The 16,288-nt window shown below is 39.4% G+C and overlaps 1 protein-coding gene across 1 annotated transcript in view; it reads right to left on the reverse strand.

Annotated features, from left to right (window-relative positions):
* Positions 1 to 2,460: 2,460 nt before the first annotated feature.
* The window catches only part of TGFB2 (transforming growth factor beta 2), a 60,713-nt gene continuing 46,885 nt past the window's right edge, over positions 2,461 to 16,288 (reverse strand). The window contains exons 3-7 of the mRNA XM_027641349.1: positions 8,351 to 8,483; positions 8,122 to 8,232; positions 6,228 to 6,402; positions 5,497 to 5,650; positions 2,461 to 3,704 (exon numbers count right to left, since the gene is read on the reverse strand). Of these exons, the coding sequence (XP_027497150.1) occupies positions 3,546 to 3,704; positions 5,497 to 5,650; positions 6,228 to 6,402; positions 8,122 to 8,232; positions 8,351 to 8,483 (732 nt within the window). The 3' untranslated portion in view covers positions 2,461 to 3,545. The remainder of the gene's footprint in view (positions 3,705 to 5,496; positions 5,651 to 6,227; positions 6,403 to 8,121; positions 8,233 to 8,350; positions 8,484 to 16,288) is intronic.

A 16,288-nucleotide genomic window follows, 5' to 3' on the forward strand; every position in this document is an offset into this window, starting at 1 on the left:
GGAAAGCAATCCTCACAGCAGATGTGATTCATGCTCAGGATGGTTGTTCTTCACCTCAGCCTATGCTGGACCACGTCAAGGTCACACACACTAAAAGCCCACACCAAATCAGGTGTTGCAGGGATTAAGCTGAGCCAGAGCTGAGGAATCGCCTGTGCCAGAAGAACACTGCCATATGAAAGCAACACCAGCATATAATTGAAATAATTTATTTACCACTAGAGCACCACAAAACCAGACATACAATGTGTTAAAATACAGAGTAATCGATCACCAAAGTACAACACGGCTGTCCTTTAAGTTTCTTTTCTTTCTCCTTTAAACCATGCCAACCATACAGTTATAACACAGAGGAAATGCTGTCCAACCCCACCCAGCTAAGTGCTATGATTCCCCCTCAGCCCCAGTCAGCCCCTTGGGTATGATCTTTCAAGATGCTGACTATTTACCATCAGTTCTCAGAGACTCTGCTCAGACAGTGGCAATTACCTCGCCATGATAAGGCCCATAGCAAAGTCCTTGAGCTGTTGCAGTTCCATCTAAAGATCATTGCAGGGGTATTTACATCAGACCTGAGCAGTGCTTAGGACTCACATTACCCCACTCTGTAGAGGGGAATTTCATCCCTAAGTTCTGCACATTGTAGCATCAGGCCTAACACCCTTGGTAATTAAAAGGAAAATACATGCCCAATGAACAAAAAAATGAAAAAAAACCTAGGAGTTTTATAATAGAGAATTTCAAATACAATCAGTGCATTTTGAGGAACAAAAGAAGAAAAAAATACTCAACCTTGGGGCAATGACACACAGAAATAGTGTTTTATACCTAAATTTAGAGAAAAACTCCAAATCAAAGTTTTCAGCTTCATCCAGCGCATAGTGAGTATAGTTGGACAACTATGCTCACTCCTATACCACATTTTCAAAACTGATTTTGAGCTGCATTCCCATACCAGAGAACTGCAAAATAACTTTTTAAGTTTTGTAAAATGCTCATCCTTGTCTTCTTTCCTGTCCAACAAAAATACAGTTCTCATACTGAACCTGATAAAACTAATTTTGCTGCCACATACAGCAAAATCCAGAGTATGTATTACCCTGAGGAGTTTCACTGAGTTCAGTGCATCTTCTCACTGGAGTTAGTCTGGCTCAAGCAAGTGTTAGCAGGACAGATTTTTTCACTTGTTCATCTCAACTCACTAAATAAATCAGAAGTCTAACGTACCTCCTCCTCTGCGTTGAGTCAATGGGTGACATTAAATCATCTCTGGGGCTATGTTTCCAACTAGGCAATAAGGACGGGCTCCACAGAAGTCCTGAGGAGCTGCATGTGCAAGCCACCATGGTATTTCAGTTTTGCATCAGTGTTCTGCTGAAGCCAAAGAAATTACACTTCTTAAAACTGGAGCAGACAACATCAAGCTCAGGAGTGTAGTTCCAACACTGCTCAGGACAATAACAGAAAACGCCCTTCCCATCCAAGTAGTATGCCTGTATTGCAGTTTTCCAGCTCTGCTGTGCAAAACCATTCATCATGTGAAACGAAATGATTGTGCCTTCTTCATGATTCTTTTTTTTTTTTTTTGCTAATTTAGGTTGGAGTTTTTTTTAAATGAAGTATGTGACGTGATTTTTTTTTTTAACTCCCTCAACAATATTAAAACATGTAACAACAACAAAAATCTTAGGACCCCCCATGTTCCTTTTTCCTTTTTTTTTTTTTTCAAGGAGCTTTAACATGAACTCAATTGAAAAAAAAAAATCAGCAAGCTTGCAAAAATCAAGGGTCTGATCCTGCAAATCCTTACACACATACCAACAGCCTAAAGGGGCCTGCTGTGCCACTGCAGAAGTTAAAGGCAAACCTCTGTTACCCGCAGTAAGAGCAGGACCAGTCCCACGGACCAAGTCCCCGCTGCAGGCCAGGTCGATGCACGGCCTCTGACTGTGCATCGGTCCCAAACATCGCCGCGGCAGACCCTTCCTACCAGCCTTCTGCACAGTGGTGAATGTCATTCTCTGCAAGGGTTTGCCTCGCCTCAGCCAGGCTGGGACATCTCTTGACACCTCGCTCTCTGCCCATCTGTTTGAATGCCGAATGAAAACTGAAAGGCCTAGAAATCCGAACCGCATAGCGATTCAAGTGTTCTGAACAGGGACGAACTGAAGAAGGAGGGGAGAAGGGGGGGAGAGATTGCTTTAATCCATCCTTTTTATGAAACAGAAAAACAAATGGGAGTCAGGTAGCTTATGTCATAATGATGAACAATATACAAAGCACATGTATAGCAATTATTATAAAACATGTATTTGTAGTGCAAGTCAAAATATAGGGACTCTACTCATACTGGCCAGCTAGAGGGAAACACATGATTCTGAGTGATCAAAAAGAGCCCCAAATTCAAATTCAAAGTCATGAGAGCTGACAGTATTACAGAGTACAAAAATATGGTGAAAATTTACACATTACACATAAAGTAGGTAATTTTTTAATAGTTTACAAATAGAGATCTACAGATATGTTTCCAATTAAGCTGGCTTTTACTACCCACCTATTGTAATACTCTAGGTATGGTTACATATACCAAAAGAACAAAAAAAATCCCATAGCATAGCTATACAGCAACATATTAAGGTCTGAAGATTAGACCAGTACATGTTAAATATTTCACTGGTTTACTAAACTGACATTTTAAATCATTTACAGTAAAAAAAAAAAAATCTTATAGACTTGTCTTTGAGACTGAAACAGAGTGTCCTTTATTAGTAAATTATTCAGTATTTAAAACAAGGGTTTGAGACCTTACAAGAAGTCTCTCTAGGCAGCTGGCACAAAAAATAAGGTATTTTAAAGGCAGAGTTTGTCAATAATGTAATAACTGATTTCTATTTTAATCGAACTAAACTAACCATTATTCTTCTGATTCTTTTGAGCTTGTGTTCCTTTAGGCTTTATATGTATTTCTGGCAGCTTATTTGGTCTCCACTTTGTCCACATTGGCTGGTTTTCTTTTTTTCCAATGGCGATATGGAAATGTTCATTTAATAGTTTTTACACACAAATAAATAATGCACTGTTAACTCTACAACTAAGAGGAATGGGTAGGATGCCTATTGCGTAACAATACAGAGAGATCAAGTAAGGCACGGGACAGATACAGCAACTCCACTTCATGGGATTTTCCTGTTTTTTTCCTTTCACATAGTAACACTAACAAATTTCTTCCAGTGTTTATTTTTTAAAAGGTTTCTTTTTTCTTTAACTTTGCTTCTTGTCTATCTCACACTATGTGTAGGTGAAATGTAGGAAAAAAGCCTTCAATGTTTTGCTTCAGATGCCAGTTTAAAAAAAAAACAAAACCAAAAACTTTCAAACAGTTCGGACTAGTACCACTTTTTTTCTTCTTTTTTTTTTTTTTTTTTTTAACACTGATGAACTTGGGTTTTTATTTTTCTTTCTTTCCTTCTCACTCTCTCTTTCTTTTTTTCCTCGGTTATTTTTTTTTTTAATAAACACACGTCATGCTGTTTCGGGGATATCCTTTAGCTGCACTTGCAAGACTTTACAATCATGTTGGACAGTTGTTCAATTTTGGGTGCTTTGCCAATGTAGTAGAGGATGGTGAGGGGTTCCAAATCCTGGGACACACAGCATGGAGAGGCAGAAGCTTCTGGATTTATGGTGTTATACAAGCTGAGTACCTAGAAGGAGAAACAAAAAAACAGATTAAGGCATCCACCGTTAACAACCAAATTACTTTCTGCATCACCTCCTCCCACAGCACCTGAGAGAATGCCCACAGAAAGCAGTATGAAGATTCCTGGATTTTAATATTTTTTATGCTTCTTCACTTCAATCTGGTGTCACAATATGCCTCAGTTTGCTAGGGTTTCGTACATATAGTCTTAAACCTCAGAACAGGTACGCGCCTGGAGCCTGCCTTTAAAGTGTAGCCCTTTGAATCAACACACACACACACTATATTCATATGGAAAGAAGAAATTGAAAGTTTTTTATCCGTTTATTCAGATTGCCATTTGCTGTTTGCAGCATTTTGGCTTTACAAGTGCACCAAAGAGAGACGTAAGCCCTTCACAACATAGGTACTCGTCTGCTTTTACTCTCTGGCTATGTTAATTAAGTTTATTAATGCCACCCTGCAAGCACCAAGACTCAAGATGCAGCTACTCCTGTTGAGAACCAGCTGTGGTGAAGTTATCATCTATGTCACGTTGGATTCCTATGCATGGTTCTCTACAAGGGAAGTATGTAGGGTTAGCCACTGATGATGCATAGGTATTCCTGAGGATGCCATTAATGTCTTAGCCAAACACCAAGTGACCTTTTCCTAGAACTTCAACACAACATTTGCAGCTTAGAGAGACAGAAGATCTGTTCAGGACAGCAACACTAACTACTTTATTGAGCAACTTCTGACTCTTTGGGCAACTATCCAAACCACATATTTGTGACCATGACAGTTATTCTTCCTCTTTCCTTTACAAACAAGTGCTGCTCCAAAATGTGTACACTATTACCCCATATCAGCATGGAAACATACTTACCTTATTTATACCTCTGCCTGTCAACATTGTACTATTAGCAATGTCACAGCCAGTGACAGCTACAAAGGGGTAAATTCACATCGTATCACTGTTTTACTAACCAAAAGGAACACAAGCTGTCCCTTGGACATGGAGACTTCTCCCTACTGGCCAACATGGAGCTGGTATTTTAAGGAAGGCTTGAAAAAGGGGAGACATCATTCTTAGTATGGACCTGAGGGTGAAATTCTTACTTTACGACAACTGTGATGGAAATGTCTGCCTCTTGCATTTACTGTCTAGACATCCCTATTGACAGTTGAGAGAAATAAGCACTTCACAGTAGAATACTACTCATCCTAAGGCAGTTGGCTAAAATACCACATCTAATCCCTAGAAGTCCCGTCTTAGACAACTATCATTTGGTTCTTCAATATCCCAGACATATAAATTTTCAAAGTACAAGAAAGAATACATCTTTTGAAGTAAAAGAAGGCCATCTATCAGTACATTTTCATGAAATTCAGCATGGCAAGTGCTAATCTTGAAATGGTAGGTCATAAACGTAAGTGATAACCAGGTGGTACACCACTCAGCCTTTTTGTTACTCTGACAGTGCCTTCCTCAGTGCCTTTGCTGACTGAGCTCATTGTGCCATCATCCACTCCTGCTCTATAATGAAAAGCCCTTCCCAGGCCACCTCCCAAGGCTACATACTCACAAAAAGCATTCAATTCAACCATATCATACTGATGAACACATAAAAAAAAATCTCTGGGTCAATACATTCCTACTGCTTGAGGCCATGTGTGAGTTCCTCTATAGGACCACATTTCATCATCTTTAGTTATTGAGACAAACTTTGATCATTGTTTCTGCCAGTCTCAGAAACATAGTTCACCCTGCAGTTATAAAACAGAAGCTGAAAATTAGCAAAACCATTACTTACTCTGCTGTGTTGAGTATCTGAGCTCCATAAATATGGGCAGGCTCCTGCACAGAAATTAGCATGGTATCCTTTAGGTTCATGAATCCATTTCCAGCCAAGATCCCTCTTGAAGTCAATATAAAGTGGACGCAGACAGCAATTATCCTGCACATTCCTTGGAAATAAAGTACAGACAAACCCATTGGTCATAACAAAAACAACACAGGGAATGAAAATAATCCAGTTCCTCACTCCCTGAATGATGCTTTACAGGCAGGTAAGTCTGAGTCCCAAAAATTCTCAATCAAATCAAATCAATAGTAGCTTATACTGTAACTGAAATTGGATACCTAGACATGGCAGGACTTGCTTTAGAGACAAAGCTAAAGGTTTCCCTGGAGGACTTAGTCAAGTCTTTTTCCCCAGGTCCTACAGAGGGAACTCTCTGAGTAGGTGAGCAAAGTGGAGGTGATAATTTGACTGTAATTATTATAGGACTAATGCACTTGGGAATCATCTCAGATGGAACTCAACCTTTGCTGCCTAAGGTCACAACCTCTCTCATCTGCCACTGTCTCTGCGGGATTGGAGACCACTGGGCAGACACCTGCTGCACAGACCCCGTGGGTCTGCAAATGAGGGGATGAGTTCTGTATAAATACCAACTGCAAAGAAACAACGATAAACAACTGCATGACACCTCACAAGCTGGTATGATTTTTTAAGTATATTGAATACAGATGCATAGTTACCTAAAACAATAGGCAGCATCTAGAGCACGCTTCTTCCGCCGACTGGGCTGTTGCGACTCAAGTCTGTAGGAGGGTAATAACATTAGCAGAAGATGTGGGGTCTTCCCACTGTATTTTTTCCTATTGGACTTTAAAGCTTTCACATCACCACTGGAATATGTGTAGTCATCAATACCTTCAAAAAATACATTTTGGTGATAAACATTGTGTTGCTTTTTCTTCACAAATTAAATAAACCATCTCTTAAAAATATTCTCTCAGAAACTGGGCCATGATGGTGTCAGCTGAGCATGTTTACTGGGGAAGGGGGGGAAATTTCAAACCAAGATCCCTAGGATATTCACAGTTCTCATGTTATATATTGTACTGGCCCTCCCATATTCACCACTGTTTAATGGCATTTCAGCACATTTAACAGAACTACTGAAATGAGTAACAGAAAAGATAATTTAAGTCATTGCATCTGCATTGCTTAGTTTCAAATGCCCCAAGCAGTGATTCTTTTGTCACGTCACTTAAAGCAGCATTTCTAACTTTAAACTAGCTATGTACCTTTTAAAACCTTTTAATATCATTAAAGCTGCTCTGTACATTTCACCTTCATTTCCCACTGCTTACTCCTATTCCATTAGTTTTCTCTATCACATTCACTCCTCTCTAATTTTAATTTTAAATTCTCCATCTCCCATTGCCAGTTTATTTAAATCTGCTAATTTTCCCCAGAAGTCAGTTATTCTAGTCCCTTCTTTTGTATGGGCATGGCAAAGACATTGATCAAAGTATTTCTTCTCTAAGTGGCAAACCACGACCTCCTATTTTTCATTTTCTCTTTGAACACAATCTACCTTACTAGCTTCTTATCATGGCAATAACACAGGCAAGAGACTCAAGGTATTGGCCTTTCATAGGAGTCGTGTTATGCCTTTTGCTAAGACCGTTTTGAAAATTAACCTCCCCAACCAGATAATACTATCTAAACAGAAAAAGATACACTTTTCTTTTTGTAACATTTGCAATTACAGTGACCAAACATCATACTAAGAATTTTTTAAATACACACAATGGCTTTAAGCATATGTACAGTACATGTATTTACTTAGAAAAAAATTTCCAATGCAGTGAAACAATAGTTATAAAACTTAATACTTGGAATACACTCAAATCCTTGGAACACAGATATACTTTAAAAAATGAGAACTGTATAAACAGAATTTGCATTAAAATTGGTTCTAATATGCCTACAGTTTTATATGTACTGGTGAATGATAACTCCAGCACTGTCAATTACATACTATTTCCCTTTTCGAAAGTGAAAGTTTAATGGCTTAAAAACACAAGGGAGCTTATATGACCTTGATATATTTACTCCATATCACCTTGTCAGCTGTCCATAAAAAGCACATATATCTATAACCCATACTACATACTGTTTTTTATTTTTTAACGTCCAATCTTTTCTACTAAGTCTGACTCATTAGAGTACTAGGATGGACAGCAGTCAAAGGGTTTATTTTGAAAATACTCAGCATGTTTTTCTCACTACTATCCAACAGGGGATGGTTTACTGTGCAACAGACTTCACTAAACCCAAAACTGTATGTATATCCTGTGTGCTTGCTACAAACTGTAACACAGCCTCTTAAGGACATGAAAGCTGCATGCAAGGAATGAGATAGCTTATTCATGCCATCTGATTTTAGAATTTGTTCAGATGATATAATTTTACCCTTGTGCCTTTAATACCATTTCCTACCAGCTGAGAATCATGATTCTCAAATGAGCAAGTTTTCAATTAGCTGAATGCCATCTAGGAGGCAGTAACAGCTTTTTATTTCCCTCCTCAATTAGTAAGTACCACAACATTTTAAAAAGTTGGTGTCTTTTCTTTCATTACCTGCAAATCTTGCTTCAAGCTCCTCACTTTTATTTGGGATGATATAATTATTGGAAGGCACGAAGGTACAGCATGGACAATGTAAGCTTATCTTAAATCCAAGATTCCTGTCTGCAAAACATAATAGTGAGTGGAGTTGGTTTTTACACATGGAATCAACCTGAAATACTGCTGAGTTAATGGAGGAGCAGTTAGGGCAGGAATGAAGGCAAAGAGCACTTGTTGTCACCTCTGTGATGGAGCCACTCATGTACAGCCTCAGTGACATCAAATGACAACCATTCTCCTTCAGCTCTTGTTTTAACTACTTTGCTGTCAATGTAGCGCTGTCCTGGTGATGATAATTCTTTAGATTTTAACACCTGCAAGAAACAACAAATAAGATTGCTTACAGGTTAACATTTACCTGGTTGCTATTAAAATGGACCACTAACATAAAATAGCAGAAGCTATTACAGCTCAAATCTCTATGCAGCAGATGTACATTCGTGCACATTTTTAGAAAGAATTTTCTTGGGATTTGTAAGGAGAAGAACATGATTTAAAAACACTCTAATGAAATCAGCTTATGGTCCCAAGTAAAATGTACCATCACATACTCCTTCATGAGAGAAATCACACAGAAAGAACTACCCTGAAAACTCATCCTGTAGTACAAACAGTCAAGATATCAAAGTAAACATCAAAAGAAGCTATTTTACCTTCTTCAGTAATACTTACACTGGCTAGAGCATAACAACAGATGCTGAAGTACCACCTGTACAATGTAGTCTGTACACTGAAGATATTATATTGCTCACCCATAGCTAATCCCTATGGTATTGCCTTATTCATGCTTTCAGCCTTCCCTTTGATTTCAGGTACTAATCATACATTAAACATATGGCCATACATGTATTTGTGCAACAGGTGATGCTGCTTCCATCCAAACTTCGAAGCCAGTGTTATTTGTATTTGTGTCAAATGTTTCAGCAAACCTTGCTACTGCCTATGCAATAAATAATACCCGTACAAAAGAAACCCAAGCCCTGCATGGCTAGAATTTCAAGTGCCCACACTCTTCCTCCTAGTCAAACAATTCAATGAGTGCCTTCCCACATACAGCCATAGCCTGCTATTATTTACCCTAACTCTAGGATGAAACCAATTGGACTTTTGGCTGCCAACAGGTTGCTGGTTTCCTGGTTATTACTATGTTGATAGTTTTGTGATGCAGGGAGCTGGAATGCCATGCAAGGTTAAGTCAACTCCAATGAAGATACCACACGATAACATCACTTTGTAACTTTTGGCATGCCAGATGTGCGACTTCATATACTGTTTCGGGTTTTTCTTCTCTTTATCCATGTCCATCTCCAAATGAGTAACTAACAATGTCTCATTGTTTCCTCCTATTTTCTCAGACCAGAACAACCTGACATCTAGCAAACACTGCTGTAATAAAGCCATGGTGAAACTGCATAATACATGTAAAGAAAAATATTTCAAAAGAGGTGTGAAACTATGTCATCGTGATAAAATTCAGCTTTTCGTAACTAAACAGAAAAGCAGGCTTGAAAAGATCAGATTCTGTCCAGTATGTAGAATCAGCATGTAGAGTCTCCCTATTTATTTCAAGTCAGTGTTGGACCTCTCAAAGGCCAACAGTGCGGCTCTTACAATAACATTTGTCTTATGAAAAGAACAGCAACATGACAAGCTCTTTGCCTTCCTTCTGATCAACACATTTAGCAAAAAGTCATGAGAAGATGTTGGTTCAAGTCCAGAAGGTTACTAAATGCTCCTAGTAGGCAATGCTGAGTTCTCCAGTAGAAACTAAGGGCACACAAACAGTGAACATTGGGACTCCTTTTTATGAGGCAACCTTCTAACAAAGTGTCTGAACAATTGTTTACAGAGAGTCTGGCAGCAGCAAGGGGACTACCATTGCTCAGAAGTGCCAGAGGGATGAGAGAATCCGTAATCAATGCTGGGAAAGTCCCAGAGAAGTACAAATATAACTTTGCCTTCCCTTTGGTCTTTATCAGGTCAAGTGTTTCTGAGGATGTAATGCAGCTGTCATTCTGCAAAGATGTTTTGGGGATGAGGGGGGGTTGGAGGGGGGTGTGAGGCAAATGGGACACAAGGACTTGGCTCATTTCTCTTCCTTTCTGCACAGTCATATCTTTCCAAAGACTCCAGAAACTGCATACCTCAGTTTTGGCAGTGATGTAAGGACTAAAAAGCAAGTCATGTGCCAAAAGCAATCTCCTAATGATAACTATAATTGGTCATAGACATATTTTGAAGACTCGGTTGTGCCTTGGTAGCAAAAATAAAATGTATTTATCCCAGTCTTCATCCCAATTGCTACCAAAAGACAAAGTCAAGGGCTGGCACTGTGTACCTGCAATGAAAGGCATTTGTAAAAGTACAAGAAATCATCACTGCACATGTCCAATGCTACAAGGAAAATCCATCCTCACCAATGAGCTGAATGACTGGAAAAGTGTTTGCAGGTTTCTGAACTGTACGGCACTGTGGGAGAGGATATGATTCTCTGATTAAAAGAGCTGGATATGATCCATACTATGGTATCTATGATATCTGAAAGTAAAGTTTCTCTCTATGTTGTTTATGCTGCATGTTTAGGACGAAAATTATGAAGAATGAGTTAAGTATGGGATAATTTCCACAACTGACACCATGGGCTAAACGGGCACTGGTCATTCTTAAGAAAAGGCTATTAAGTATGATGAGTGCCATACTAAGTGAAATTAGCTTGAATCTCCTTCTCCTAGGTTAAGTGCCTTTACAGTCTTAGGGTGATGTATGATCTTAACAATCTGATTACTTGTAAGCAAGAATGACCTTCTAGCTTCACCATTTCCATTTCTCCTTCTTTTTCTCTTACATTGTTGCAAATGTGGAAAGCTAATGGATGATAAAATCCTAGGCTGGATCCTCAGAGTCTATTTCCTCACACAAAATAATCTGATTAAGAATTCTTTACTTCTTTTCCTACACTGCATTCTATGTTTCCATTCACACTGAAGCAACAGCACTCTACATGGTGGTAAACAAAGGGGCCATTTTGTAGGAATCTCTCAGAAATTTTCATGGATACACTATGTTCTTCAAATGAGTATTCCAGAAATTATTACATGAAACAAGAATTTTAGGTTCTCTACATTTCTTATCTTACCCTCCCCATCAGTAACATACCCTTTTCTTCCAATACACCCTCAAGCCTAAATCCTCACTGAAAAATGTCTCTTTCAGTATTTTCAGTCCTTTCTTCCTACTAGATCAACTAGTTTAGTTTCAAAAAAGAATAAAAGCCTTTTCTGTACCTCCCAGCTCTTGCACTTGAAAGCTTGTCTACTTCTTCCAGCTATACTGATTGGTCCTCGAAGAGATATTACCTTTAGCTATAAACATTGCCTTGCCTTACCCATAAGCACTACTTTACCTTTATGCTTAGCCCATCACAACCACATCAAACACTGTTATCAGAAATGTTGCTGAACAGCTTGTATCTGCAAGAGCTAAACGAAAGCCTTTGTGCAAAAGCTTTCAGTGCACTAAAAATATTAACAGAAGACAGGGAAAAAAAACCACCCACATAAGAGAAAGTCAACTGAGTTAAACTTCCTCTTTAATCCTTTCTCATTTCCATCTGGCACCTTAACCAAACATTGCCTCTTGAAGAGGTAGAAGGAGTTTGGTCTGATTTATAGGTCATGATGTGGAAAAGGTTAGGGTTTTAAGGTGGGGGGAGAACTGTGCATCACCAACTGCATGCAGAGACACAGATTCCATGATTTGAATGAGCGGGAGACAGTTTCCACACAAGCAGCCCCACCTCCCTCACTCAGGAGCAACACATTCAAAGACCAGCAGGCACAAGCAGCTGATGATGCACAAGAACTGTGTACACACAGGTGAGAGCACACACACCTTCACACATGCTCGAGTGAAAGCTCAAAATCAACAGACCTCCAGCCCAGTATACAGACTAATTTATATTCAGCAGTAGTGCTCTAAATTCTAAGAACAATTTGGGGTTTTTCTACCCTCTTTTTATGTGATTCCTCCCCTTCACAGGAAAACAAACAGCCAGTACACTTGTTAATCTCCTCTTGACCAAGTGTCTTGTACACTCAAGCCCTGCCTTCTAGCTATCTTTTTCTATGGCCACTGCTAATCTTTCCCTCATATTTTTTTTTTATTCTGAGGCTTCTTAAAAACACCTGGGGAAAAAAATAGTTTACAAATACCTGTGAAGGGTATCATATACATGCAGCTACTGCCAGCACATCAAGGTGAAACAAACACATGAATATATAAACAATGCAGTTAATTGGAGGAAATGGCTCATGAAGATGTCAGATGCAAACAAATAATTGCTCTTGTTTACACAGCTACATATGTTTAGGAAGCCCAGCTGGGGATCTTGGTGATGACAGCACTCACATGCCACTCTCTTAGGCCTGCCAGATTTCTGGTATTTTACAAATCCTGTTGAAATCTATTCTTCATGGGTCCTCCAAAGGTGTTCTGCTCAGTCTTCTGGGGGAGACCCTCTGCCTGCCTGGCAGCTATTTGTCTGTGCTCCTCCTCACCCATTAGAGGAGGCTCACCTCTGATATTATCTTGAAAGTATATCCCAAATAACCAGGACCAGGGCACTCAGCAGTGAAAAGTTTTAGTTTTTTCACAAACTCGTTTCAGAAGAATGACAGGTGAGTTTCCAGAAAATACTGATTTCTAAATTACTTCTGCCATCCTGCTATGCTTGCTTTTCAGATCAACTGTAGATTTTTTAAAAAATTTAAGTATCGAGTAGCTGAAATCTTCATTACAATACTGGAGGACGAAACTGTTTATTTATAGGCACACATGTTTATATCCTCAAGTAACTATCACACAGTTCTGAGTATAAAAATAAGGACAAGGATTATCTTAGTCTGTATTTTATAAACTGTAAGTACACTGAGAACACTATATAATTCATGATAACAAACAAAGCAAAATGTTTACAAAATTAGAAGAAACATGACTTTAAAGAATGGGGTATATCAGAAGCTGATATAAGCAGAACAGCAGCATTCAGCGTCAGTGTAACTATACTGGTTCAAAAACAAAACCAGAAAAACCTCCAAACCTCAAGACTCTGTTAAAAAGAAACATAATTATTTTGCTCAAATTTTCCTTTGCCTACTCCCCCGCTCATATACTTAGGCAGCTAAAGCAGGGGATAACTGAATCAACACATTAGTGTATGTATTCTAGACAATAACCACTGACAGCAGACGCCAGAACAGCCTGTCTTCATGACTCATTTCAGAGCTAAAAGGAAAAAATTTGACATAAAGATACACTGGTTCTTTCAAAGAACTAGAGCTCCAGAACAGCAACAGGCTTAGTTTATTTCAGATTCGATGGTCTGGCTAAAATCTACTTCTAGTCTTCTATAGTCACCACAGTCAGATGCAGAAGAATGGGAAAACTACAATTAAGTATAATTTACAGTGGAATAGTTTTGGCTAATAAATTCACCACCTCCTCAGCAAGAAAACAAGCAAACAAAACACTGAATGTGGTTCAGCTGTGATGATACACAGGCTGATCCATCAATGACATACATTTGCCACAGCCAAGAAAACCCTGGGCACCCATCAAAGGCCAAGCTTTTGCAGTAACAAGGGCACTTTATAGCTGGGTTTGAGAATTAGAGTCACCAACTGTTTGGAAATATTTTTGATGACTTACAGTTTCTTAAAACAACTTGATGAACTTTCAAAATGCAGTAATAAGATCATATGGCCACTTAAAAATATCTATCCTATCTCCTGTGTTGGCCTGGAATTTGAAATGGTTACTGCTGTCAGCCAGTGTGGGTTCTGCAATCACTGAGTAGCAGTAAATATGGCATTATCTTGTAAAAACCTGCTATAAATCTGTTTTTCCTCTCCATTCATTCTGGGCTGTCTGATCTCCTCTCTCCAGATGCTGTTGGCCCCCTGATAACTTCCTTCCTTCCCTTCTTTTCTCTGTCATTTCAGACTCCTGTGATGTTCTTGTGTATTACAACACCTTGGCAGGCTCACTGCTCTTCCTCTTACTTATCAGCCATTATCCATGGTTTCCACTGGAACTTCAAGGCCCTTTTAAAATAATGGAAATAACCTGACATGTGCTTGTAAGCTCAAAGTAAATAAGCCCAAACAATGAGATCCAGTGGTAAATGATGTGCTAATGCCAGTTAACACAGAGCAAAGTTCAGCTATGCACACCACGGATGAAAACTGCCATTTAGGATAACTTTTTCTGAACTAGAAGAAACCTGCAGGGGACTCCAGTCTAACCCTCTACACTGGAAGAACCAGATTCCCAAGGTCTGCATAAGCAGCTTCTTGTCATTTCCAAATTCTTACACATCATTCACTCTACTGAAAGATTCACTCGCTGCCTGGTTCCAGATTTCAAAGGTCTCCTCAGACAGCTCTCAGAGACTTCAGCCAGCTCCTTCTGAAACTTAAAGTTAAAAAATGACCACGCTAATTCTCAATCCTTTCTCACTCCCTGGTTGAACTTGAGGCCTTTGATCCTATCTTGGACATAAGGAAAAGCAAATCCATAATTCTGTTGCAAACCTCTCCAGTTTCTTACTCATTATATGTGAAAACATATGTTGTAAACTGCAAAGCCTCCATACAGTACCTTTTGCCAGATAACTGAGAATCTACTGGCTATCAAAATCTTAGCTGCTTCTAAGTGCAAGAGATCGACTGTATTTTTTTAAAAAATTGTCAGTGTGAATTTTCAAGCTCTTTCTGTAACCACTTCTGCAAAGGAGTAATGCAGACACTGCCTCCAGTGCTGTGGAGTTTAAAGGGCTTTACAGCCCCCCTGCTTATCAATGGAAGTCTTTCCATTACTTGCAACGGTCTCGGAATCAGGCTCAAACTGAGGGCAGAATCTTTGGAGACCAGTATATGAGATGCAGAGTTCCTGCCAAAATACAAAGGTATGGAGTACTTGCCAAAGTTTGTAAAAACCCCATAGCTCTCTGATCCATCTGCTCAAAACTTGCCAGACACGTTCTTCATGCAAACTTGCAAATAAAAAGAACATATTGCGCACATAACCCAACCTCCTTTATATCTGGATGGGCTACAGCTGCAGTAGGATTCTCTTACAGTGTTGGCCGATGCTTGCTTAAAGGTAAAAGAAGGTGAAGTGTGAGGAGGGTAAAGAGATGAGTGCTTAAGCAGGTCAAAAAGGGAGGTGAAGTCAAGTATGTCATGGAATCACTGTGACAGACTTATTGTATCACTCTGCAGTGAGGGGATGAGCTCTGGGAAGAGAAGGGATCCTGAGATGGGATTTCCTCTCCATTTGTTCCCCAAGCAGGGCCTTCCTCCTGCTACTGAAGATACATGTGCAATGTAAGTTGGGGACACAGCCCTGAGGCTGTTCAGGCTGATTTATGCTTAAGCAGGCAGGAAGACTCTGCACTCTATAAGCAATAAACAAAAACGGGCGGGTCTGGGGTCCTTCTCCTGGAAGATTCTGAAATATTGAGGGCAATTTCCTGCAATTTAGGAGATTTTTAAGATAGCTCCAAAGAAAAGATTTTATATAAAATGAAGCAAAACAAAAAAAATCCCATAATCTTATCTAGTATTTAGCTTTAACTTGCCAGAGGCACATTATGTTTTATTAAAATATCAACAAGTAGGAGCCAAAGTCAACAAAAACAGAGTGGGTTCTCCTGTCTTCTAGCCAAATCCCTCAGATCCTGAAGGGTACTCCTGTGTTCATCTCCTCTTTACGCACTGGTCTCCCAAGCCCTTTCTCTTCCTCAAGCCTGTCCCTGACAGCCATATCTCATCTTCATGTGCATTTTACTACAACATTTTGGCATGCAACTTTCTTGGCTATCTGAATGTTTGGACTTAGTGCTTCTTCTAAGATGTCATCTTCTTCCACAAGTCACTCCTCTTTCTTCCCTTCCTTGCCTGCCTTCTTCCCCATAACTCACAATTCTCCTTGCGGTTTTCTCTTCCCAGCACCTACAGGCGTCCACCCAAACCACTCCCACCCTCCTCCATTTTGTGCCATCATCTATTCTCTTCATATGGGCTTCTCTCCACGAAAGCTTCACACTGTTTCCTGTACC

This window comes from Corapipo altera, unplaced genomic scaffold (genome assembly GCF_003945725.1).
Source record: "Corapipo altera isolate COAL_440 unplaced genomic scaffold, ASM394572v1 48b, whole genome shotgun sequence".
NCBI lineage: Eukaryota > Metazoa > Chordata > Aves > Passeriformes > Pipridae > Corapipo > Corapipo altera.